At 44.5% G+C, this 27393-nt stretch overlaps 1 protein-coding gene across 1 annotated transcript; it reads right to left on the reverse strand.

Annotated features, from left to right (window-relative positions):
* Nucleotides 1-4483: 4483 nt before the first annotated feature.
* On the reverse strand, nt 4484-25390 carry LOC141172742 (indolethylamine N-methyltransferase-like). The gene is made up of 3 exons (XM_073657214.1): nt 25177-25390; nt 7984-8191; nt 4484-7048 (listed from the first exon to the last, which is right to left on the reverse strand). Exons 1-3 carry the CDS (start codon nt 25325-25327, stop codon nt 6625-6627), a joined length of 783 nt encoding a protein of 260 aa, XP_073513315.1. The 5' UTR covers nt 25328-25390; the 3' UTR covers nt 4484-6624.
* Nucleotides 25391-27393: the final 2003 nt, after the last annotated feature.

Here is a 27393-nt window from a genome sequence, read left to right on the forward strand (position 1 = left end):
GAACATGCTAGCGTCAGAGGTCACAGTTCGTTGCCCAATCAAGGCGTACAGGCGAAAAAGACTCAACTCCAATCCAGCAGAGGCAGGGGAACACTGTCAACATTCTGGGACAGTTTTCTGAGACCCGCCCAGCTTACAGGCCCTGAGGCGCGGGGTACTCTCACAAGGAGTGGAAAGTTTCAAAAGATGGTGAGGGAGTACCTTGCTGACCGTACCAGCATCCTCCGTGATTCCTCTGTGACTTTTAATTATTGGGTATCCAAGCTGGACACTTGGGATGAACTCGCTCTGTACGCCTTGGAGGTCCTGGCCTGCCCTGCCTCTAGCGTGTTATCGGAGCGTGCTTTTAGTGCCGCTGGGGGAATTATAACTGATAAGCGCACTCGCCTGTCAACTGACAATGCTGTCAAGCTGACCCTTATCAAAATGAACAAGGGCTGTATTGGGCCAGACTTCTCATCACCACCAAATGACAGCAGAGTTACATAAAGTCAAATCCACTGTGTTATTTTGGCAGGTGTATTCCCATGCACCGCTTCACACCCACACATGGGTATATGCTTCCTCATTTCGGCTGTTTTTTGCTTTTCTCCTTATCCTCAGCCTCTGCCACCACTATACCACCAGAGGGACCATGGTCTGTGTTGCCAGCATTGCAAGTTGCTCTGTCCTAATTTTTGTCAGCTTTTGCTTGGAAGGTATAGGCAAAGACTATGGGAGACTCACTCCCCAATAATGGGAATAATGTTTTTAATATGCTGTACTGCATGGCTCTTGTAAGGGGTATTGCAAGTTCCTCCGTCCTAATTTTTGGCAGCTTTTGCTTGGAAGGCATAGGCAAAGACTTTTGGAGACCCACTCCGCAATAATGGGAATAATGTTTTTAATATGCTGTACTGCATGGCTCTTTTAAGGGACATTGCAAGTTCCTCCATCCTAATTTTTGGCAGCTTTTGCTTGGAAGGCATAGGCAAAGACTATGGGAGACCCACTCCCCAATACTGGGAATAATGTTTTTAATATGCTGTACTGCATGGCTCTTGTAAGGGGCATTAAAATCATCTTGTTAAGCTACTGTGACCTCTACGTCTCTTCCAATAGTAACTGATATTGTCTTTTTATTCCACTGGGACCTCAACGTCTCTTCCAAGGGGCATTGATATTGTCTTTTTATTCCACTGTGACCTCCATCACTCTTCCAAGGGGCATTAAAACCATCTTGTTAAGCTACTGTGACCTCCACGTCTCTTCCAAGGGGCATTGATATTGTCTTTTTATTCCACTGTAACCTCCACCACTCTTCCAAGGGGCATTGATATTGTCTTTTTATTCCACTGCTACCTCCACCACTCTTACAAGGGCATTAAAACCATCTTATTGAGCTACTGTGACCTCCACGTCTCTTCCACGGGGCATTGATATTGTCTTTTTATTCCACTGTAACCTCCACCACTCTTCCAAGGGACATTAAAACCGTCTAGTTAAGCTACTGTGACCTCCACGTCTCTTCCAAGGGGCATTAAAACCGTCTTGTTAAACCACTCTGAACTCCACAGCTCTTCCAAGGGGCATTGAAATGTTGTTTTTAATTACCTCTAACCTCCACGACTCTTCCAACGGGCATTGCATTTCCTCCTAATTTTAGTCAGCTTTTGCTTTTCAATGCATAGGCGAACACTAAGGGAGACCCACTCCCCAATAATAAGTAGAAGGTTTTTAGTACGCTGTAATCCACGCCTGTTTCAAGGGGCATTGCAGTTCCTCATAATTTTTGGAAAGCCTTCCATTCACTGCTTAGGCCAACAGTGTACAGTAGACCCAGTTGCTATAAATGGAAAAAACAGTTTAGTTAATGCCCTCTGACATCCATGTCACTTCCAAGGGGCATTGGAGTGCCTCGAAATTTTTGTTAGGCATTGCACTCGCTGCATGCCCTATAACTGTGCAGCTGAACTGCTCCTTTTGGTACAGAAACAAATCCTACAAGACATGTGTGGTTGACTGGCCTGATATTGATGTGAATGGTCCCTGTTCCTCCTGCTCTTTCTCCTTTGTCACCACCTCATCCATCATTCATCACCTGAAGCTTAGTTTTAACGTGAGTTATAGAACTGGGATAGTAGCAGGAAAACATCCAGCAATCCTCGGAGGAGGTAGGATATGCGCCAAAACGCTGACCATCTCAGTCCTAGCCGCTACTACATACATGCGCTTGCATTCCAAGGAACAGAAAGCTTAGGAGATGGATGGCCTCATGATCATGAATAATTTACTTGTTGCGTAGGAGACCGACCACTGCTGCTGTCTACCTTCTGAACTTTGTGTTGAAGCCTGATTGACCCAGGACCCGCAATCCTCTATGTCTGGAGGACGTGTTGCATCCCAGTGTCCAACTGTGTCCCGGCTTCCACAATATTAACCCAGTGTGAAGGCGTCAGTGAGATGGACTATCCCTGGCCACATTCACTTGTCCACATGTTTGTGGTTAGGCTGTCCTTCCCACTAAATGCACTGGGGAGGGCACAGGTAATGTTTTGGTATGCGCGCTTGTGATTAAGGCGCACCGGGACAAATAGAAGCAGCTGGGGACCGTTTATGGACACCCTGCCGCCCTCAGGAGGCTGGGGACCATGTGTGGGCACCCGGCCACGGAGCAGCTGGGGACCGAGTATGGACACCTGACCGCCCCCTGGCGGCTGCGGACCAAGCGTGGACACCCGGCTGCCAGGCGGCTGGGGACTGAGTATGGATACCAGGTCGCCGACGCAGCCATGACGTGGTGGCCAGATTCCGCCTCCACATGCTTAAATGGCCCAATTTCAAGTGCAAGCAAGCAGTATGGTATTGCAGCCTGGGGGTGGGTGGGTGGCAGGCTGCATACTTGCGCTTGCATTGCAAGGAATGAGGGAGGTACAATTGAACACTGCCCTGGGACAAGGATGTGAACGGGGATAGTTGCAAATCTGCAACGACAGGTGCAGGGTGGGAGGAATCTTCGCATGTTCCATGAACAGGAGGTTGGCGTGCACACACTACAGCGGAATAGGCTGTCCTTCCCACTAAATGCACTGGGGAGGGCACAGGTAATGTTTTGGTATGAGCGCTTGTGCATAAGGCGCACTGGGACAAATAGGTGTGGCTGGGGACCCAGTATGGACACCCGGCCGCCCCCTGGCGGCTGGGCACTGAGTGTGGACACCCGGCCGCCGGGCAGCTGGGGACTGAGTATGTATACCAGGCCGCCGACGCAGCTATGACATTGTGGCCGGCATCTGCCTCCACAAGCCTAAAAGGCCTCATTTCAAGTGCAAGCAAGCTAGCAGTATGGTATTGCAGCCTGGGGTTGGGTGGGTAGCAGGCTGCACACTTACGCTTGCATTCCAAGAAAACAAAGCAGATGCTAACTTCTATCATCATCATCATGCTCCTCACCTTGGCACTCTCAACTCCCCTGATGGAGAAGCCAGGGCCCACCGGAGGAGTCTGGTTGTCTGGTGGGCTCGTCCTATGCTGTCCTAAAGCAGGCCAGGCTAAGAAAAGTGTGGGGAAGGTTACCGGGACAAATAGTGGCTGCTGGGGACTGAGTATGGAGACCTCGCCATGAGGTAGTGGCCAGCTTCGGCCTCCTCCAAACTAAAAGGCCCCATTTCAAGTGCAAGCTAGCAGTTTAGTATTGCACCCTGCGGGTGGGTGGTTGGCTGCATATTTGCGCTTGTATTGCAAGGAATGGGGGAGGTACAATTGAACACTGCCCTGGGACAAGGACTTGCATGGGGATAGTTGCAAGTCTGCATCTTCTGATGCGGCAAGGATCACTTCTGATTGGCACACTTTTAGGCAGTGACCTGGGTGTCAGATATGCTTCCAGGGGTCTTCCCCATGCTGTTCCCATGTCTTTTCAGCACTGTATGCATGTGTCACACAGCACATGGCCAGATAAGGTTGTAATATGTTAAAATGACATTTCCCGGTGAATGCATTTGTCACGGTTGAAAGCAATACAAAAGTGTAAAAACGCATAAAAAATGCTACTTGTGAACATAGCCCAAGGTGTGGAGGAGTATTTTTGTTTTGGGTTATTTATTTTACCTTATTTACAAGTCTTTACCCTGGAAAGGATGTTCCTTAACATATTTCACAGGAAAACAGTTTCAGTTTTGTTTTTGAACGTTTTATTGTGAGCCCGTAAAAGTGGCTTAATACCTCTGACCACGTTGTTGACAGCAGTGACCTGGGGGTCAGAAATGCTTCCTAGGGCAATCCCCATGCTGTCCCCATGTCATTTGAGCACTGTTACAATCGTTTTGGGCACTTTTTAGGCTTTCTACAGACAGCCGGGGGTGCGGCCGCAAAAATGCTCGGGTCTCCCTAGACTAACATTGGGCTCGTTGCTCGGGTCGAGCACCCGAGTATGACGGTGAGCTCGGCCCGAGCTTCAAGCACCCGAGCATTTTAGTGCTCGCTCAACACTATTTCTCATACATCAATCAGTGGAATTGGCTAGATGGCTTTATATATACCCAAGCTCCTCAGTGGAAAGACATACCCCCTGAAGAAGCTTAACAGCGAAACGGCGTAGGGGTTCTGAGAGGTAAATGCTGTTAATATGGTCAGTTTTGTAGCAAATTTCAATAGGCATATTTACTATCCCATGGCACTTGGCATATTTGTAAACAGTTGTTTTCGGTCTAATTAATGGAATGGGGCACTGTAGGCATTTTCTTTCTAAATATATGCACTTAGCACTTTATGATCATTGATTCAAATGTCTGATTCCCCATACTCTATTTTATTTCATTATTACATTGATCGATTGAGTATTGCACAATTTGCACTTTGCATTTCCACTTTGTCAAATCTGTTTACATATGTCTATAGTACTGGTCTAAATATACATCATGTGAACAAGGTGGTTTAGTTTTTTGCTATATAATCATGCTGAATGTGATATGACCTAGCTATATATTGCATCTCTCTTTCGTGGATGTCCCCTGTCATTTCTCTATTTTCCTGTTTTTTTGTTTTTTAATATGAATAATGAATAAAAATATTAATTTTTAATTTAAACTAGAGTCTCTGTTATCCGATGGGTTTGAAATTAATAACCACATGAGATTAAGTGTATAGCAGTCAGACTTGAGTCTAGAGAAGCAGAAAGAACATGTGTTTCTGTAGCAGAGAGACTTGGGACAGAGAATCAAGGAACATCAGAAAGACTTTAGAAGGAGAACGAGAGACATCCTTCAGGACAGTAGATGGATTGCATGGCATTACCCAAAGGGACACAGAATTGAATTCTATTTGATTCTAGTCTAAGGGTATCATCCCTGATGGGAAAGATTCGTATCTTCTCAATTAACCATCAGAGAGACATAGATACATTTTGGGGAGACCAGGAGAGGATGAAGAAGTCACCTGGCCCCATGGATATGTTGTTTTGGGGTTGCTAGGAGGGACCCACCGGTCACCTAGAACCCATGGAGACATTTGGAGTTGCCAAGAGGGACCCACCGGTCACCTGGCCCCATGGAAACTCTCGGAGATGCCAGGGTGTGACCTTTGGGTCTTTTGGCATTGTACCTTGATGGACTGCTAGATTCCTAAGCTTGCCGCTACCTTCTCTTTGTGGGGCCCGCCAGAAGCGGGGGCCACTGGGTGAGGTAGTCGGCCCTGGAAGTCTCCAAAGTCGCAGCTGTTCTATCCCAGGCAGGAGGAGAAGGATGGGTGAGGCTGTGTAATGCTGTAAGATCTAGGGTATTTGCTGGGACTGCCCTTGTGTGTTTATTGTCCACTTTGTGGTTCAATAAAATATTGCCACGCTGTTTTACCCTCACCCTGTGTTGTCTGAGTAGCGTTACGCCCATGGAAGACCCCGGGTCTTCACACTCATCATGAGATGTTTCTTGTGTGGCACCCTGGTAATGAGACACCTTTTTATAGGCCATTAGTTGAACCAGCTAATATTATTTTTCACTTAGTGGAAGGAATGCTTTCTCAATTACTGATAGATTTCAGCTGGTGTCATGACTTTCCATTGCTTTTTGCACCTCTCTTTCTTTATGTGTTCAATATATTTTCCTGTTTCATTTTTCATTATCCTTGTGGAGTGTGACATACCAAGCCTGGCATGCCAATGTGAGGAGACTTTTAAGCCTTGCAATACTCCTGAGGGAAATTAAGGTACCCCAGTAAAAAGAATATTTACCCCCCAAAGAAACAAAAACAAAACAGTCTAGTCTTGACCTTGATTGCACATGCTTGACAGTTCTGTTAGCCAGAATATTGCATTACACATAATCTTTTGACTGTTACCTTATACACACGTTGTATGCACTTAGAATATTAGGCTTCCACGCCCCTCATGGATGTTCATCTGTATTTTGCACCTCTGTGACATCTTTGGAACAGTAAATCATCGATGCCTGTCTGAATCCCACAGTGAATTGGTGTTTTAATCATATTAATTATATGTCTCCTGGTATACATCCTACACAGCACCTCTTATACTAAAGGCTAAGCAGTTATATTTTTATACATTTATAGGTTTGTGTAGGTATTTTATGATTATTTAACCTTAAAGCTTCACATAGAATCTCTTGGCATTAAGACCTAATTTATCAGTTTCTACTTCTCTTTGTGAGCGGCAATGAATAGTATACCCTTGTAGTCCATGAGGTCACTCACATTCGTTCTCTTCTTAACCGTACAGTTATCAATAACAAAACCTTCTGCAACTAGAGCTTTCCTGGCAAAATCCTCATCATATTTGAGAATATGGAACTTGTCTTTACCAATTATAATATATGTTGCATCTAAAAGCCCAAAAATTATGAGGTGTCCTCCAGGTTTCAGCAATTTTGAGACCTTCCTAAGATAATTATTGAGTTCATCATGATTTTTGCTAATGAATTCAAAGAGCCAACTAATCATTATACAATCTGCTGGTGGGAGATCTATTGGCTCTACAATATTTTCTTTCTCGAAGTCACATTTCACAACATGTCGAAGGGCTGTTCTCACTTTTCCATCTTTGTCCTGAAACTGATCACTGAAAAAAATGGAAACATGAAGAATGTGATTGTATCATAGCAAATTTTGAATAGAAAAGCTTTAGGGTCCAATGGTCAGAACTGGACTATTGGTTTTAAATTTTTGAGAAAGGCTTAAATGTAACCAAGATTGATGTCTTGCGTTTTAGTTTTGAAAGCTATATTCATACTATGTTTGTGTGACTATGTGCGATGCATGCCCTATGGGCTCCAGTAGTATATATATACTAAAAGTAACCATAAAATTAAATTCACTCAATAGGAGCCAAAACAATGTAATACTCTTTTTCATCGAAACTTTGTTAATTGCATGCGAAAGAGTGGAAACTGCACAGATGGTGCCCAGTCCTCGGCTTTGGACAGAGGGGGAGGATATGTAGGAAAGTCAGCTGGGACAGAGTCTGAGTGAAACGCTTTGCTTTCATTGGAAAAGGACTGTGATTTTTGTTATTACGTATGTGCCAGGAAAAGACTGTTCACATTTAAAGAGCTGTGCAAGTTTATGGAGTTCAATAAACCTCATATTGTCTGGACACAAGAATCCAGTGCCTCTGTGAAGTCTAATGCCTACGTGAGAGCATGAATCCCTACAATTGATATACTGTTTTTTTAAATTGTGATTAATGAGTAATATACAGTATGTCACTATAAGGATAATCAGAGGCATACATGGAAGTAAATGCAGAGCTGTACTTTTGGGATTCTCCCGATTATACCTCTGACCCAAATGTGATGTGATCATGGCCTTTTTGTGCCCTTTCAGAAGAACCCAATGATTTAGACTTTTGATCTGAGTGGATAAAAGGAGATCTTTTACCGACAGCTGAAATTTCATTTGCAATAGAATAACATTTTAAAATATGGTTGGTTTAAGTTATCTAATATTTAACATGTTTTCATGTTGTTTGTACAGTACCAGTACAGCATATTTCACCTTTTTCCTTCTATGTCTGCATGATGTTTCGCACAATGGTCCCACTCAAATGCTCCTGTACGTTCATCCACCCATCTTTTCAGCTCCATGATGCATCTGTCATTGGCCTTCAGCACGATGATGTGTTTGAAAAATTCACAGACTGCATAGAGGTGATGAATTGTGGAACTAACACTGAGATCAATCAAAATGTTTCCTTGAATGTGACCTACAGAAAAAATGTCTGAATATTGTTATATGCATACAAGAGAAAAAAGTGATAATTCATCATTATCTACAGTATATTCACTACTTCCACTATGCATCTCCTAAACAGACTATCCACTATCTGAACACCCCATTTTTAAATGAAGTATCCCCCTTGTAAAATAAAACACCTGCAGCCCATCAGTGGCCAGTATTGGGTTGCTGCGCTGTCACTTCCTTTGGACAAATGTTGGATAAATTCAACAAGAGCAGCCCAATAATGATTGAATGCAGACCTCACGTGGCATAACAAATGTCATGGGAGACCCCGTGCTGACACTGCTCTAATGGCACCAGTCTGGGAGTTGAGTATATGGTGTTTTTTTTCACGCTGTCAGTGACGTGCATGAGGTGAGCCGAGTTCATTGGACATTAACTCGGCTCATCTGGATGCCCTCACAGAGAGACACTGTGGAGCGCAAGCATGCCTGCGCTTCTCAGTGTCTGCGGGATGACAGGCTGGATGGCGGCGTTCTGCTGCGGTCCAGCCTGTCATCTCGATGTAGCAGAGCTGAAGCTGTCATGGGAACCATGGAAAGGTAAGGATGATGTTGCTTTATTATTTTTCTTTTATTTCAGGAGATCGTTGGCTTCAGCTGGAATGGGCGTGACGGTAAGTATGGTTTAATTTAGAACAATAAAGAATTGTGTGTTTATTTCAATTAAAGGACTTTATTCTGGGTGTTGTGTTTTTTTTAAATACTTTACTAGAAATTCATGGTGGTCATGTCTAATATTGGCGTGACCCCATGAATTTTGGGCTTAGGGCCAGCTGATAATGCCAAGCTGGCCCTAACCCATTTATTACCCAGTGAGCCACCGCATCAGGGCCCTGGATGAGTTGGGTACAGCGCCAGAAGATGGCGCTTCTATGAACGCGCCATTTTCCGGGGTGGCTGCGGACTGCAATTTGCAGCGGGGGTGGCCCAGAAAGCTTGGGCCTCCCTGCGCTGCGGATTCCAGCCCCCAGCTGCATAGTTGTACCTGGCTGGACACAAAAACAGGGCGAAGCCCCACGTCAATTTTCTTTAAATTATTTCATGAAATAATTAAGAAAAAAAGGCCTTCCCTATATTGTTGTGTCCGGCCAGGTACAAATAGTCAGCTGGTGGTTGGGGGCAGCCCGTTCCTGCCTGCTGCACCTCACTGGACACAAATATAGTGCGAAGCCCCACGTCAATTTTTTTTTAATTATTTCATGAATTTCCTGAAATAATTAAAAAAAATTGAAGTGGGGCTTCGCACTATATTTGTGTCCAGCCAGGTACAGCAGGCAGGAACGGGCTGCCCCCAACCACCAGCTGACTATTTGTACCTGGCCGGACACAACAATATAGGGAAGGCCTTTTTTTCTTAATTATTTCATGAATTTCATGAAATAATTAAAAAAAAAATACGTGGGGCTTCGCCCTATTTTTGTGTCCAGCCAGGTACAACTAGGCAGCTGGGGGCTGGAATCTGCAGCGCAGGGAGGCCCAAGCTTTCTGGGCCCCCCCCCCCGCTGCAAATTGCAGTCCGCAGCCACCCCGGAAAATGGTGCGTTCATAGAAGCGCCATCTTCTGGCGCTGTACCCAACTCATCCAGGGCCCTGGTGCGGTGGCTCACTGGGTAATAGAGGGGTTAAGGCCAGCTTGGTATTATCAGCTGGCCCCAAGCCCAAAATTCATGGGGTCACGCCAGTATTAGACATGACCGCCATGAATTTCTAGTAAAGTATTTAAAAAAAACACAACACCCAGAATAAAGTCCTTTAATTGAAATAAACACACAATTCTTTATTGTTCTAAATTAAACTATACTTACCATCACGCCCATTCCAGCTGAAGCCAACTATCTCCTGCAATAAAAGAAAAATAATAAAGCAAACTCATCCTTACCTTTCCATGGTTCCCACGACAGCTTCAGCTCTGCTACATCGAGATGACAGGCTGGACCGCAGCAGAACGCTGCCATCCAGCTTGCCATGCCGCAGACACTGAGAAGAGCAGGCATGCTTGCGCTCCTCAGTGTCTCGCTGTGACGGCATCCAGATGAGCCGAGGTCATGTCCAATGAACTCGGCTCACCTCATGCACGTCACTGACAGCGTGGGAAAATTCTCACGCTGAAGTGCTGAGTGCAGGAGAATTCTCCCACGCTGTCAGTGACGTGCATGAGGTGAGCTCATGTCCAATGAACTCAGCTCACCTCATGCACCTCACTGACAGCGTGGGAAAATTCTCCTGCACTCAGCGCTTCAGCGTGAGAATTCTCCCACGCTGTAAGTGACGTGCATGAGGTGAGCCGAGTTCATTGGACATGACCTCGGCTCATCTTTATGCCGTCACAGAGAGACAATGTGGAGCGCAAGCAAGCCTGCTCTTCTCAGTGTCTGCGGGATGACAGGCTGGATGGCAGCGTTCTGCTGCGGTCCAGCCTGTCATCTCGATGTAGCAGAGCTGAAGCTGTCGTGGGAACCATGGAAAGGTAAGGATGAGGTTGCTTTATTATTTTTCTTTTATTGCAGGAGATCGTTGGCTTCAGCTGGAATGGGCGTGATGGTAAGTATGGTTTAATTTAGAACAATAAAGAATTGTGTCTTTATTTCAATTAAAGGACTTTATTCTGGGTGTTTGTGTTTTTTTTAACTTTGACTATGGGGTTAGTAATGGGGGTGTCTTATAGACGCCTCTCCATTACTAACCTGGGCTTGATGTCAGCTGGCATTATAAGCTGACATCAACCCCAGCCCTATTACCCCCTGCCACCGCACCAGGGCAGCGTGGAAGAGCGAGGCTAAGTGCCAGAATTGGCGCATCCTATGAATGCGCCATTTCTGGGGCGGTTGACGGCTGGTGTTTCTAGCCTGGGAGGGGGCCAATATTCATGGCTCCCTTCCTGGGCTATTAATATCAGCCCCCAGCTGTCTGCCTAGCCTTTGCTAGCTATTAAATTAGGGGGGACCCCACGTCATTTTTTTGGGGGGGTCCCCCATTTTAATAGCTAGTAAAGGCTATGTAATCAGCTGGGGGCTGATATTAGTAGCCTGGGAAGCTCCGTGGGTATTACCCCCTTCCCAGGCTTCAAACATCTGCCCCAGCTGTCTGCTTAACCTCCGCTAGAGCCTAAAATTAAGGGGAACCCCACGCCAATTTTTTTAATAATAAATCCTTTATTTTAATACTAAATGACAAGTACAGTAACCAACACTATCACTGTACTTCATATATATGTGACTGACATGTTTCTATCTATCTAATCTATGTGTGAAGCTCTATTCTTTCTGTTCTAAATTGTCGGGTACAGATGCTGAATTGCCGGCCGGCTTTTTTAAAGAGACGGTGCATGAAAACACTATTATTTTTTTTAATAAATCCTTTACACTAAATGACAAGTACAGTAAGCAACACTGTCACTGTACTTCATATATATGTGACTGACATGTTTCTATCTATCTAATCTATGTGTGATTCTCTATTCCTTCTATTCTAAATTGTCGGGTACCGCTGCTGAATTGCCGGCCGGCTTTTTTAAAGAGACGGTGCATGAAAACACTATTATTTTTTTTGATAAATCCTTTACGCTAAATGACAAGTACAGTAAGCAGCACTTTCACTGTACTTCGTATATATGTGGCTGACATGTTTATATCTATCTAATCTATGTGTGAAGCTCTATTCTTTCGGTTCTAAATTGTCGGGTACCGGTGTATGCCGCTGCTGAATTGCCGGCTTTTCGTGTTTCACTGTGAGCACAGTTCCCATCGATTTGAGCAATCACTGTAATGCCACAACCACCATGGCTATGGCATTACAGTGAGTGGCAGACAATCCCTGCATGATTGGTGCTCTAAATAGCACCAGACATGCAGGACACGCTTTTGGTGCACGAACAGTTATCGAACATAACCTCGAACAGCCGAATTTTTTGCAAATCGTTCGGGTTCGTCGAACAACTCGAACACCGCCCAAAACAGCTCGAATTTGAGATTGGCGAACAGTTCTAGTCGAACACCGCTCATCTCTAGTCTATAGCCTACACAGACTTAAGTGTTGGTAATGTAGACTACTCTGGGATAGACATCTGCAGATTCCTTTTTGGAAAGTCCATACATCCTCCCAGAAGTAACAGTGAATAACTTATAAACTTTTAGACCTCCCTCAGTGGTTTAGTTTAATATCATATTCATAACTAGAGATGAGCGTTGTTCGACTCGAACTGTTCGCCAATCTCAAATTCGAGCTGTTTTGGGCGGTGTTCGAGCAGTTCGGTGAACACGAACGATTTGAAAAAAATTTGGCTGTTCGAGGTTATGTTTGATAACTGTTCGTGCACCAAAATCATAACTGGATTTTTTCTCAGTAATGCTGAAAATTAATGTTAATACGCAGTTTGAGTGTACAGCGGGGCGGGGGGAGGGGTAGGGGATGGATCTCTGCAGGAATAATGAAGATCTCCATTTATTTTTCTCTTTCCCGCATTTACAGTGGGGAGGTGCAATCTGTCAGCCTATCAGAAGCGCACACACGGAGCGAAGTGCTTTTTTTCACACAAGCAAGGGCATGTGTCATTGGCACTGTTTGTCACATGTCCTTGTCCTATAAGACCCAGCCATTTTCCCTGTCGCCACCATTTTCTTACTGCTGCAGCTGCTTGTTAGACGGCACCGCTGTTGCTGCGTGTACTATACTTGTTAATTTCAAGCCAATATTCGCACAAATCTACAGATAGCTTGGGAGTAGGGAAGAGTTGTGGTTGCAGTCCTTTTAAGGACTAGGTTACATCATTTCATACAACTTTTATCAGGCAGGTCTGTGCTCTTGAATAGGTTGGGAGTAAAGATTAATTGTAATTGAAGTCCTTTTCAGGGCTAGGTTACATCAGTTCCTATCAGTTTTTGCCAGGCAGGTCTGTGCCAGTGCTGTGCAAGTTTTTTTCACAGCATTTGGCTAAATCTAGCAAAGCAAATCCTTTTTGGCCTATTGCAGAGTGTGTTAGTCAGTGGAGTAGCCTATCTCTGTTGCAAGCTACACCACCTGTGTATAGAATACCAATTTTTTTACTGCACCTAGTGAAGTAAAAACTTTTGGGCATAGCATCATTCTATTAGTCCATCTATACTAACCTCCACCAGGTTGCAAATTCAATATAATTTTTTTCTGCATCGAGCTCTGAAAAAATATTTGGGCTTCTAGCAGTGTGTGGGGCTTGTTCTATTAGTCCGTCTATACTAACCTCCATCAGGTTGCAAATTAAATATAATTTTTTTCTGCATCTAGCTCTGAAAAAATATTACAGCTTGTAGCAGTGTGTGGGACTTGTTCTATTAGTCCATCTATACTGACCTCCATCAGGTTGCAAATTCAATATAATTTTTTTCTGCATGTAGCTTTGAAAAAATATTTCAGTTTCTAGCAGTGTGTGGGACTTGTTCTATTAGTCCATCTATACTGACCTCCATCAGGTTGCAAATTCAATATAATTTTTTTCTGCATCTAGCTCTGAAAAAATATTTCAGCTTGTAGCAGTGTGTGGGACTTGTTCTATTAGTCCATCTATACTGACCTCCATCAGATTGCAAATTCAATATAATTTTTTTCTGCATCTAGCTCTGAAAAACTATTACAGCTTGTAGCAGTGTGTGGGACTTGTTCTATTAGTCCATCTATACTGACCTCCATCAGGTTGCAAATTCCATATAATTTTTTTCTGCATGTAGCTTTGAAAAAATATTTCAGCTTCTAGCAGTGTGTGGGACTTGTTCTATTAGTCCATCTATACTGACCTCCATCAGGTTGCAAATTCGATATAATTTTTTTTTGCATCTAGCTCTGAAAAAATATTTCAGCTTGTAGCAGTGTGTGGGACTTGTTCTATTAGTCCATCTATACTGACCTCCATCAGATTGCAAATTCAATATAATTTTTTTCTGCATCTAGCTCTGAAAAAATATTACAGCTTGTAGCAGTGTGTGGGACTTGTTCTATTAGTCCATCTATACTGACCTCCATCAGGTTGCAAATTCAATATAATTTTTTTCTGCATCTAGCTCTGAAAAATTATTTCAGCTTCTAGCAATGTGTGGGAATTGTTCTATTAGTCCATCTATACTAACCTCCATCAGGTTGCAAATTCAATATAATTTTTTTCTGCATCTAGCTCTGAAAAAATATTTCAGCTTGTAGCAGTGTGTGGGACTTGTTCTATTAGTCCATCTATACTGACCTCCATCAGATTGCAAATTCAATATAATTTTTTTCTGCATCTAGCTCTGAAAAAATATTTCAGCTTGTAGCAGTGTGTGGGACTTGTTCTATTAGTCCATCTATACTGACCTCCATCAGGTTGCAAATTCAATATAATTTTTTTCTGCATCGAGCTCTGAAAAAATATTTAGGCTTCTAGCAGTGTGTGGGACTTGTTTTGTTAGTCCATCCATACTAACCTCCATCAGGTTGCAAATTCAATATAATTTTTTTCTGCATGTAGCTTTGAAAAAATATTTCAGCTTGTATCAGTGTTTGGGACTTGTTCTATTATTCCATCTATACTGACCTCCATCAGGTTGCAAATTCAATATAATTTTTTTCTGCATCTAGCTCTGAAAAAATATTTTAGCTTCTAGGAGTGTGTGGGACTTGTTCTATTAGTCCATCTATACTGACCTCCATCAGGTTGCAAATTCAATATAATTTTTTTCTGCATCTAGCTCAGAAAAAATATTTAGGCTTCTAGCAGTGTGGGGGAATTGTTCTATTAGTCCATCTATACTAATCTCCATCAGGTTGCAAATTCAATATAACTTTTTTCTGCATCTAGCTCTGAAAAAATATTACAGCTTGTAGCAGTGTGTGGGATTTGTTCTATTAGTCCATCTATACTGACCTCCATCAGGTTGCAAATTCAATATAAATTTAATCTGCATCTAGCTCTGAAAAAATATTTCGGCTTGTAGCAGTGTGTGGGACTTGTTCTATTAGTCCATCTATACTAACCTCCATCAGGTTGCAAATTCAATATAATTTTTTTCTGCATCTAGCTCTGAAAAAATATTTAGTCTTCTAGCAGTGTGTGGGACTTGTTCTATTAGTCCATCTATACTAATCTCCATCAGGTTGCAAATTCAATATAATTTTTTTCTGCATCTAGCTCTGAAAAAATATTACAGCTTGTAGCAGTGTGTGGGACTTGTTCTATTAGTCCAGCTATACTGACCTCCATCAGGTTGCAAATTCAATATAATTTTTTTCTGCATCTAGCTCTGAAAATATATTTTAGCTTCTAGCAGTGTGTGGGACTTGTTCTATTAGTCCATCTATACTGACCTCCATCAGGTTGCAAATTCATTATAATTTTTTTCTGCATCTAGCTCTGAAAAAATATTTCAGCTTGTAGCAGTGTGTGGGACTTGTTATATTAGTCCATCTATACTGACCTCCATCAGGTTGCAAATTCAATATAATTTTTTTCTGCATCTAGCTCTGAAAAAATATTTTAGCTTCTAGCAGTGTGTGGGACTTGTTCTATTAGTCCATCTATACTGACCTCCATCAGGTTGCAAATTCAATATAATTTTTTTCTGCATCTAGCTCTTAAAAAATATTTTGGCTTGTAGCAGTGTGTGGGAATTGTTCTATTAGTCCATCTATACTATCCTCCATCAGGTTGCAAATTCAATATAATTTTTTTCTGCATCTAGCTCTGAAAAAATATTTAGGCTTCTAGCAGTGTGTGGGACTTGTTTTATTAGTCCATCTATACTAACCTCCATCAGGTTGCAAATTCAATATAATTTTTATCTGCATCTAACCCAGCCAATACCTTTGGCCTAATACCACAGTTTGGCCACTCACCTCTGCTCGTTTCCCATCCATTGTTTTTTTGTGCAAACAACTCCAGAGTTGTGAATTAGTTAACCACCAAAATGAGTGGAAAAAGGCCTGCTGCTGGTGGAAAGGGGAATAGGCGTGTTGGGAAGGGGAAAAAAGGTTTTGTCCGTGGGGTAGGTGTTAAAGCAACAGTAACATCTGCAGAAGAAAGACTATCTTCCAGCCAAACTAAAATGTCTACTTTTTTTAGCGGACAATGTGATAAGATCCCTTTCTTACGGACACGCCAATCACTACAAATTCCAGATGAGGCACAAAAACAGCAGGTGCTTCAACGGATATCAAGTGCTCCTTTAAGTGGGCTCTCCTCCACCTCAACTTCAACATCACAAATACTCCAGTCCTCAGAGGTTTCACCCCAATCGCACTTGCTTCCTCACAGCTCCCAAGTCTCCAGATGCCCGTCTGAGTATGGGGTAGAACAGATGGTTGAGTCTGCAGAGCTGTGTACTCATACTATAGCCTGGGAATCAGAGGTCGGCTCCAGAGCTTCTGTGAATCCAGACGAGGAAATGATCTGCACTGATGCCCAGAATCTTTATGAGTCGGATCCAGGACCAGACGCAGAAGGTTCTGACCTTAGTGTAGACCCTCGTTCCCAAACTGTAACTCCTGTTGGTGGAGACAATGAGGAAGACGATGATGAGACTCAAATACTTGATTGGAGCGACAACTTTAGTTTTTTGTCAGGGCAGGAACAGGTTGGCTCTGAGGACGACGGGTGTGATAACACACAGGGTGATGATGATGAGGTTGGAGATCCCAATTACTGTCAACCCACAGTCAGCCAAGAGATGAGGTCAGCAGAGGAGGAGGAGGAGGATGCTAGTGACAACGAGGTCAGGTTGCGCCTTCCTGGACAGAGACGTAGTACTGGAAGCAAGTCAACAACTGCATCCTCAAACACAACTCTGCCTCTGACCACAAGTCGTGGTGGCTCTTCAGGTCACATGGGTGCTAAGCCTTGCATAGCCTGGGCATTTTTTCAGATCGATAAAGATGACCCAACTCGTGTTATGTGTAACATTTGTCAGCAAAAGCTAAGTAGAGGCCAAAAAATACATAGTTTGAGTACTTCATGCATGAACCGGCACATGGACATGAAGCATAAGTTGCAGTGGGAAGCTCACTGTGCTACAATGCGGCCTAGCTGACCGGGCCAACCCCCGTCTGCCACATCTTGTGCATCCACGGCCTCTTCATCCTCTGTGACTGGGGTGACAGCAGTTACACCTGTTTTGGGACACAGACCTGCCACCTCTTTTCCCTGCAACAGCCAGCCTGATTGGCAGGTCATCATTTTCTTTGGAGGTGGTAACATCAGCTGGTGTTGAGCGCTGTCCGAAATCGATAGCACCACCTTTGGATCAAGGCAACCTAACATGTCCGCCTGCATCTTCCTCACAGACCGGCAGTTTGCCGGGGACACCCTTATCAACCCCATCTAAGCACAACAGCCAGCCCATTTTCCCTCAGATGTGGACAAGTAAAAGACCATTTCCTCCTAGCCATGAGAAAGCTAAGAGGTTGAATTTCACCATCTGCAAGCTCTTGGCTACAGAAATGCTGCCTTTCCGCCTGGTGGACACAGAGGATTTTCGAGACCTTATGTCCGTCGCAGTGCCCCAGTACCAGATTCCCAGTCGGCACTACTTCTCAAAGAAAGGTGTGCCTGCGCTACACCAGCATGTCGCACACAACATCACCGCTTCTTTGAGAAACTCTGTGTGTGACAGAACCAATTTCATGAATGGATGTCTCCACTGGACCTGAAACCAGGGAAGGCTGTGTGCGACAAATGCTGCAAACCTAGGTGCGGCCCTTCGCCGGGGCAATGTCACACACATGCCTTGTAGGGCTCACGTGTTGAACCTGGTTGTCCAGCAATTTTTACCCACTATCCCGGACTAGATGACCTTCTGCAGAGGGCACGGTCGCTGTGTGCTCACTTCCGTCATTCGCATCCCGCAGCTCAGCGACTTACATCTCTACAGAAGTCGTTGGGCCTGCCAGTTCACCGGCTGAAATGCGATGTGCCAACACGGTGGAATTCAACTCTGCACATGTTGCAGCGACTGTGGCAGCACCGACAAGCCCTGGTGCAATACGTTCTGACGTATAGCCTGGGCCAACGAGATCTCAGAGTGGTCTCAGAGATGGTCTCAGAGTGGTCTCAGAGATCTCAGAGTGGTCTCAGATCAGGGACCTATGCACCCTTCTGCACAGTTTTGAAATAGCGACAAAGATGTTTAGTGCTGACGATGCCATTATCAGCATGACTATTCCAGTGATTTACATGCTGGAGCACATATTAAACAGAATTCGGAGTCAGGTGGTGGCACAAGAGGAGGTGGAGGAAGTAGAGGAGGAGGAGTTGTATGCGGAAGGGCTAACATCTGCAAGGTCCAGATGGTCGGCAGCACCAAGGCGGCAGGCATGTGACGGTGGGGGAGATGGTTTTACCAGGGCACATCGTAGCAGCCAAACTAGTGAGGAAGGTGCAGGAGCCCAGGAAAAAGTGGAGGACGAACTGATGGAAGACTCATCAGATGAGGGAGACCTTGATCACATTTCTGTTGTGCGAGGTTGGGGGGAGAGGACAGAGGAAGGAAGCATGATTGCTACCTCACCACCAACAGGGACTTGGTGCTCCTGGATGTGCAAGACACATGAGTGCCTTCTTTCTGCACTGTCTGCAACATGACCCTCAAATTGTCAGAATTCAAAGTAATCCTGACTACTGGGTTGCCACACTCTTAGATCCCCCACACTCTTCGATCAACCTTTTCATTTTAATAAAGAACAAAAAAATGGTCATTTTTTAAATTATAAGCATTAGCAGGTTATTAGAAACTGAAATCAAACAGTTTTCAGCTCAAAACTTTATTCTAGGTGATGTTACATTTGCACATAGCACCCCTTGTTCGAAAGGAGCTTCTGAATTCTCTCATCCATTGAATTTGTCAGATTTTGGATGGTTTCTGCTTCAATTGTTTTGCATGAGGACAGAATACCCTACCAGAGCTGTTGCTTAGATGTGAACTGCCTCCCGCCATCATAGACACTGCTTTTGATGATGCTCCAGAGGTTCTGAATGGGGTTGAGGTCAGGGGAACATGGGAGTCACACCATAAGTTTGTCCCCTTTTATGCCCATATCAGCCAGAGATGCAGATGTGTTATGTGCAGCATGAGACGGGGCATTATCATGCATGAAAATGATATTGCTGCGGAATACACGGTTCTTCTTCTTGAACCATGGCAGGAAGTGCTGTTTGAGAAACGCCACATACATTATGTAGTTCATCTTTACTCCTTCAGGGATCCTAAAGGGGTCGACAATCTCTCTCCCCATGATTCCAGCCCAAAACATTACTCCACCTCCTCCTTGTTGGCGCTGTAGCCGTGTTTGCGTGGGGTGTCCATCAACCTGCCATCCTCCACTCCATCCATCTGAACCATCGAGCGTTGCACGGCACTCATCGTTGAACAAAACAGTTTTGAAGTCAGTCTTCATGTATTGTTTGGCCCACTGGAGCCGTTTCTGCTTGTGTGCAGTAGATAGAGGAGGTCGACAGGGTGGCTTACGCACAGCTGCAAACCTCTGAAGGACTCTGCATCTTGTTGTTCGGGGGATGTTGCAGGCACCAGCAGCTTCAAAAACTTGTCTGCTGCTATGACAAGGCTTTTTTGCCGCTGCTCTTTTAACCTGACGTAATTGCCTAGAGGAAAGAGTCCTCAATTTTCCCTTATCAGCACGCATACGTGTGTACTGTGAATCAGCTACATACTTCTTGATTGTGCGATGATCAGGATGAAGTGTCTTGGCAATGTTGATTGTAGTCATGACTTGACCTAAACACTCCACAATTTGTTGCTTCTCAACAGCCGACACATCCTTTTTCTTTCCCATTTTGGCAGAAAATGTAGGCTGCTTAATAATGTGGGACAGCCTTCTTAAGTAGTCTTGCCTTTCATTGGACACACCTGCCAAACTAATTAGCACAGGTGTCTGCAATTGCTTACAGTGATATAAAGAGCCCTGACACACATCACCATCAATGAGTTTAACTGACAAACAAACAAATTCTTCCCTTATCACTCCTAAACACTTTTTGCATAATAATTTGGAACACAGTGTACATGTGCTTTTCCACAAAACACCAGTGGTTCACGTAGTGAATCTTACAGTTCTAACTTGCCAACCGTGGTCTGTATGGAGTTGTTCAATAAAGGGCCCAAAATTAAGATAACATAGACGGGAGAGGTCTCTATGAATAGGAATTCCTAAGTATTTGATACCCTGTGAGGGCCAGGCAAAGGGAAAGTTGGACTGGATGGAATCCTGTATGGATTTGGGGAGGGAGACATCGAGGGTCTCAGACTTCGCTGCATTGATTTTAAAATTTGACCATGTAACAAATTGATCTATTTCAGCCATAACAGCAGGGATGGATATATGTGATTGAGTGATATATACTAGGACATCATCAGCAAATGCAGAGCACTTGTACTCGGTGCCTCCCACCTCAGTCCACCTAATATTGGGGTTATGGCGAATTGATGATAGCAGGTGCTCCATCACTGGGATGTATAAGAGAGGGGACAGAGGACATCCCTGCCTTGTCCCATTGGTGATTATGAAAGGTGATGAAAATGTTCTGACGCGCCCCCTGGGCCTTGGGACACCTGGAGCCTGGAACCTTTTTGGTGGATGCTGGTGGTTGTAATCTCCGTGGCGGTGACCCGGTTCCGTGCCTGCGACCCGGTTCCGTGGCTCAGGGCGGTCAAACCAGTGGCGAAACTATTTATGTGGTTTTGATGTTTAAATGTCCGAACTCCACCCGTGGATTGCGGTCAGAGTGAACCGCCGCTGCAGGGCAGATCGCTGAGGCTGGTGTTGTGGGTGCAGCACAGCGTAGTATAACTCCTCACGGGAGGAGTATAGCCTCAGGTCAGTGTATGCGGAGAATGGGGGTGATGGTGCAGGGCAGCAGCAGTAACGACACGGAGTCAGTGATGCAGTCCAGGGCCTTTACTCACAGTTCTTATTATCCAGACCACTTCTGCAGGTAACGGCTGCCAACGTCGTACTGTGCTCACCAGGTGAGGGGCTCAGACAACTCCCAGATAACTTTGGAGAACTTCACAGGACCCCCTTTGTGTGTCCTTTGTCTGGCCTTTCTTACCAACGCTTCTGTCCGGCTGTCTCAGGCCTCCTCTTGGTAAACTTGGCGTCAGTTTCCCTGACCCTATGTGGTGCCTTCCTAGCAGGTGTAGCGAGGGGCTGTGCCACATAAAATGTCACAGCCTCCGGTTTCTAGATGAGGGTCGTTTCCCGCCTCCACTAGTTTCGGGGACCGGTCTCCCCCTTTGGCCTGACCCCTCCACGCAGGTGGATTCGGGCGTGCGGTGGCGACTCGCCCGTCCGCACCCCTGGGATCCCTTTGTTCCTCATTCCTGGAGCCTTCTCCGCTCCTCTTCCTTCCTTCTCCCTCTTCCAGGCCTGGGCCTCTGTTACTAGGCCCGCCTCCGGAGCAGAGCTCATGCAGAGCCCCTGCTCCCTGTCACTTCTGCTCAGACTTCTCTGCACTGAACTAAGATGGTGCCCACCTTTTATACTCCGTTCTCAATGCACCCAGGAACTGCTTCCTCCCTGCTCCTGCACTACAGGGTTCCCCTTCCTCGGTGTTCCCTCCCCCCACTCCAGCCAGGGACAGGGATTGTCGTGCCAATCTCAGGGGCATATTGGTCGCCCTGCCCCACGGCAATGTGGTGTAATGCATGCAGTTGTCGGGGTCCTGATCCACACTCCATCCTTACCTGAGAGTGAGATATCACACCTCTGGGTGAGGTGCAATACCTCTGTAGCAACCGAGCCCTTGGGGTTCTACAGTTCCATTTATCTTCAGCCTAGGTGACGTATTGCGATACAGGGCCGTGATTTTGGCTATAAAAGGGTCCCCTAGACCCCTACCCCAAGCTTTTTAAGAGAATAATATATGGCGTGCCAGGAGACTCTATGGAATGCTTTCTCAGCATCCAACGAGAGTATCTAATTACAAATTTTTAACTGCATCTAGCCCAGGAAATACTTTGTGCCTAGTAGCAGTGTCTGCTAGTCAGCGGATTATCCCAGCTGTTAAGCAAGCTACACCACCTGTAGTTTGGACACTTAATTTTTTCAAAGGAAATGCTTCGGGACCCCGGGATACTCAGTGAAGAGCATCAGGAGGCACCCCAAGGCATAAGGGCTGGGACTGGCGGTAGGACGCCTTGCGGTGGACCGCCGAGCTAGATCCTTATAAAAGCTTTTTAACTGCAACAGCTTTAGTGGACGCTACTGGAGCTGGAATTACGCGGCTGCTGGCGTGAGACTTGCCCTCCAATAGATCCTTGTAAAAGGATTTAAAGTGTATTCATTCAAATTAGAGAGACAATTTAAATTAAAAAGCTTAGAGCTGCCTCCACCACAGGGGGGCTCGCTCGACCCACCAGCGGACAGGCACCAGTATTGGGAGAGGGGGGCTGGCTGTCAGGGTCCACCGCAGCTCTGGTCGCACGGGCAGGAACGGACTGGCCATGTCAGCTTCGCACTTTTTTGGTTTTAGAAGGGCATGACATGCCTATATCTGTGTCTCCCTCTCCTTTTATGTAAAGAGAGGAGAGAACAAGGCGCAATGGGTGACTCAGTATTGCAATTGTTAGAGGGGTGTGAGGATGGCTGCTAACCTTATGAAGTTGTGCACCTCTGCACAACCCCAGTGTAAAGCTCCACAAGCTCCGCTCTGTTGGTGGCTGTCATCTAATTCCAGCGGCGTTCACAGATCCTGATCTCTCGGTGGTGGATCACGTGGTCAGGTTAGTTGCATGTAACGCCAAGATGGACGCCCAGCTTCACCAACCCCCCCGGCAGCGCTCCGGAGGGGTTAGGGCAGTGCAGCTTGGAAAACCGAAAACCTGGGTAGTGATTCTAATTAAATTCCTCCCACAGGTGAAAGAACAATAAATTAAAGGCAGCTCTACCGCACCCCAACAGGGGGAAAGGGACAATCAGTGAATATGAATAGCGGTACCAGAGCGCCAATAACAGGGCAAAAATATTAAAAGGACTGATTTATTAATATACACACAACGCGTTTCGGTGGACACAGCCACCTTCATCAGGTGTCTGATGAAGGTGGCTGTGTCCACCGAAACGCGTTGTGTGTATATTAATAAATCAGTCCTTTTAATATTTTTGCCCTGTTATTGGCGCTCTGGTACCGTTATTCATATTCACTGATTGTCCCTCTCCTTTTACTCCTCCACCTCTTTTCTTTTCGCATGACTATATGTACTTGTCACTTTTCCATGTGTTAGTTGTGTCTTCTGAGCAGTTTGTCAGCTTTTGGACACCTTTGAAGGTGTTTTCTATGTGTTTCTATGTGTTTTTGTTTGCCTGCCATTGGTTTTAACGTTGTTCGAAGGTGTTCGACGAACAGTTCGGCGAACATACGGGTGTTCAACGAACCGAACCGAACTCGAACACTACGGGGGTGGCTCAACGCTATTCATAACACCCTATGAGCACAAATTACTTACAGCAGGGTGCCTTTTTTAATTTTTCATGGTTCCCTAAAATGTCATGAATATTAGGAGTGTTCAAGGCTCCCATTTCTCTTGGGGAGCTTCACCCTCTGCCTCATTTGGCTTAAATTCAAGGCTTCAATAATTGCAGTTCTTCATCCTCATCTTCCTTCTGTGATTCCCGCCGGCATAATCTTTGCAGTTCTGATGTCAATACAGATGGATATCTAAATCTTTCAAACAGGAGAGGCTCATCAGATTGTCCAGCTGATGTTTCACTTCATCCGATGAGTCTTTAGTCTTTCTCGAAAAGAACGAGAAAGATTTTTAAGAAATTTCAATTATGCCACCTTGGCCTTAGTTCGAGTTACACGGGAGCAGCTCAATTTTGATTTTTAATAGTCTGAAGCCTGGGGGCATATTAAGCAATGATTCAGGTTTGACATTTACTTTAAGGGTTCAGTTGGTTCAGTTCCCTCATTTCCTGAGTTAAAGCTTCCATCTTAACACTTCCTGATAGGTAAGAAAAATAAATAAATTACACTTCTGGACCCTGCCTGCATTCAATAATATTTTTTTTGTGCAGTTTGTCTTCATGAAGTCTGGTATGATTCTATGATGTAAAGTAATCTTTCTCTTGACATATCATCTTGTGATGAATGTACTTACTTACTCCAGTTGGGAACGAATAGTTGAGAATTATACGGGTTGACATTGCCACACACCGCCCTGCCCATGCTCTGCCCACCTTGGTGTAAAGTTTTTCGGCATAAACACTTTGATATATCTTAAATATTTGTGCATTTTAAACAAAAAAAACTAAAATTGCCATTTGGCTTCTACATTTTTTAATTTAGGATCTAATAGCATTTAGGCATTTTTGTACTTTATTACTGGTCTTAAAAGGTCTACAAAAGTCTTAAAGGCTTTGGAGACTTCCGACCAAAGAATAAACAACTTGCATGTGAATTGTGCCCATACTATAACCTATTTATTAAAATGGGTCAAGTTGTTCACTAAGACCTTTGTGTTGCCCCTTCTTCCCAGAAACAAGTTTTCATTTGTAGCTGCACATTGAATTTTTTTGGCGGTAATCTGTGGCATAATCTGGCTGTAAAGCTGCATGTACACTTCAAGATTATTGTGAATCTGCTCCTCATGCAAGTTCTGCTGCCAATGTAGATGTGGATTTTGTGAAACATTCTGTGTCTGTGTATCCTTACATTAGATTTGTAAATAATTGCACCTACTATTGTAATTTTACATTTTTTCATCCTTAATATGTTTTCCAGGGATCTTGAATTTACAGAGGGGAAACCAATTCCATTACTAATCACAGAGACCCTACACTTTCATCATATTCAATGACCAGAGTTTCATTATGATCTCTCGGTAGGGTGAGTGCTCTTTCTTTTCACCCAAACTATTAAAAAAAGCAATTTTTACAAATGTTGCATTATTTAACAATGTTTATAACTAATTAAATATAGTAAGGTTAATAAAATACGTACCCTCTGTGAACGTTTTTGTAAGATTTTCAAGGGGAAATATTATGGAATCGTCTCCAAAAACCATGTCAGGTTTATTTGAACAATAATCTTCTAGATGTTGTCTGGAATCGAAGACATCTTCATGGTAGATCTTGTAGTTACAGGAATCCATTGTGTAATCTTGTGTCACAGATGAGTTGTTTCTCTCTACATTGGCTCTTGAGCTCTTTATATAATTTGCAAAGCTTGTGAGTAAGAATTATCAGGTGATGAGTCCTCATCTTAACATATAGAGTCAAGGGATTATACATTCACGTGGAAACTGTATGATCTTTCTATAAACAAGTCGGTGTTAGAGTATGTGCAAACAATGTTTTTTTCAGCCAGATAAAGTGGTAACATTTTTCAAAGGAAGACGCTTCAGGACACCAGGGTGTTTTTTTTACTTAAGTGTCTTTTTTTAGTGTTGTTTGATCATTTTGAGTCCTTTTTACAGCATTTTTGGGGGTGTCTTTTTACTGGCTTTTTCATGATAAGATTTTTTTTAACTTCATCCAACAATAAAGAAACCGCTAGCAATTTTTTAAACAAAAACGATGGCAAAATGCTTAAAGAGATGCCCAACATTTTCTGGGTGTCTCTTGAACCTTGCTATTGACTTGTATTGTAAGTATGAGGCATCTTCAGAGCAGAAAATGCCTAGAGAATGATCTGCTTGTTTCTTTTAATCACTGAACTACTTGCTCACACCCAACAAGCACGAACATCTCATTAACATATTTGAATAGAGAACAATTTTTGGCAAACTCAGCCATGGATTTAGACGCTAAACGTACAATCAATTTTTGTATGGGCTATGTCTGCTACAAGGTGCTGTGCTTGGTTTGAGCTATTATGTGCTGATAGACTGCCTTTAACCCCTTCCCGACATGTATTATATATGTATGGTGCTGCGGGAGCTGCGTTCCTGCAATCCACTGCACAGATACTGCGTGATGATCGCGCTGAGTGCTGCCGCGATCAAATGCTTGTGTCAGCTCTATATAAGAGCTGACACCCTGCAGCAATGCTCATGATCGGTGCTAGAACCAAATGCGAGCATTTAACCCCTCAGATGCCGCTGTCAATAGTGACAGCGACATCAATGGGCATCGCAGACGGAGGGAGCTCCCGCTCTGCTCCCATCTGCACAACGCGATTGCGACGCGTTGTGCAGATGGGAGCAGAGAGGAAGCTGTGCCGATGGTCTCCATGGTGACCCTGGGTCGAAAGATGGCCGAAGGGTCACCCAGGTATGGTGGTCTGTAAACTCCTGCTCAGAGGAAGAGCTATCACTTCTCCTCCATGCCTGCGAGACGCTGATCTGATGCCCTGTAATGCAAGAGCATTGCAGAGTATGAGGTCAGCGATCAGGGCAGGAAAAGTTGTAAAAAAGTTAAAAAAAAGTTATTAAAAATTCTAAAAATATTTTAAAAAATCACAAAATAAAGAACAAAAGAAAAAAGAAAAATTATTAATTCAATAAAAACATTTATTTATTTAACAACAAAAATAAACAAAAAAGTACACATTTGTTATCACCGTGACCTGATCTATAAAACTGTTTCACTAATTAACCCCTTCAGTAAACAGCATAAAAAAATATGAAAAAAAGTGGGAAAACCTATGTTTTTTTGTAGCGTCGGCGTCCCTGCCCTCTGCTAGGCAGGGACGCTGTTCCCCTCACCTCTCTGCTCCGAGCCCGGCGTCCTCCTCCCGCTCTGCTGGCAGCGCGCGCTCCTTCCCGGCCACTGTGCTTAGGGCGCGCGCGCGCTTCCTCCCTCTTAAAGGGGCCGCGCGCGCCATCCTAAGGAGTCCCGGGCCAATGGCCGGAGGACTTCACCATATATAAGGCACCTCCTCCAAAATGGAGGTGCCCGAGCAATGTTGTTGCACTGTTCACTACTCTGCTTCAGCCCTCAGGTCCCGTTGCCAGTTACCTGCCTGATTCCTGCCAGAGTCCTGCCAGTTTGCTGTCTGTTTCCTGCCTGATATTCCTGCTACCTGCCTGCTAGCCTGAGGTCCGAAGGTCTGCCTTACTACTCCTGTCAGTCTGTCTAAGGACCAGCTTGCCCGCTCACCTGGGAGCCTACATCAACTACCTGCCTGCTTGCCTGAGGTCCGACGGTCTGCCTTCCAACTCTTGTCAGTCTGTCTATGGACCAGCTTGCCCGCTCACCTGGGAACGCACATCTGCTT

The sequence above is a fragment of the Phyllobates terribilis genome, unplaced genomic scaffold (genome assembly GCF_046119375.1).
Source record: "Phyllobates terribilis strain yellow unplaced genomic scaffold, ASM4611937v1 Scaffold_12__6_contigs__length_324123572, whole genome shotgun sequence".
In the NCBI taxonomy this organism is placed as follows: domain Eukaryota; kingdom Metazoa; phylum Chordata; class Amphibia; order Anura; family Dendrobatidae; genus Phyllobates; species Phyllobates terribilis.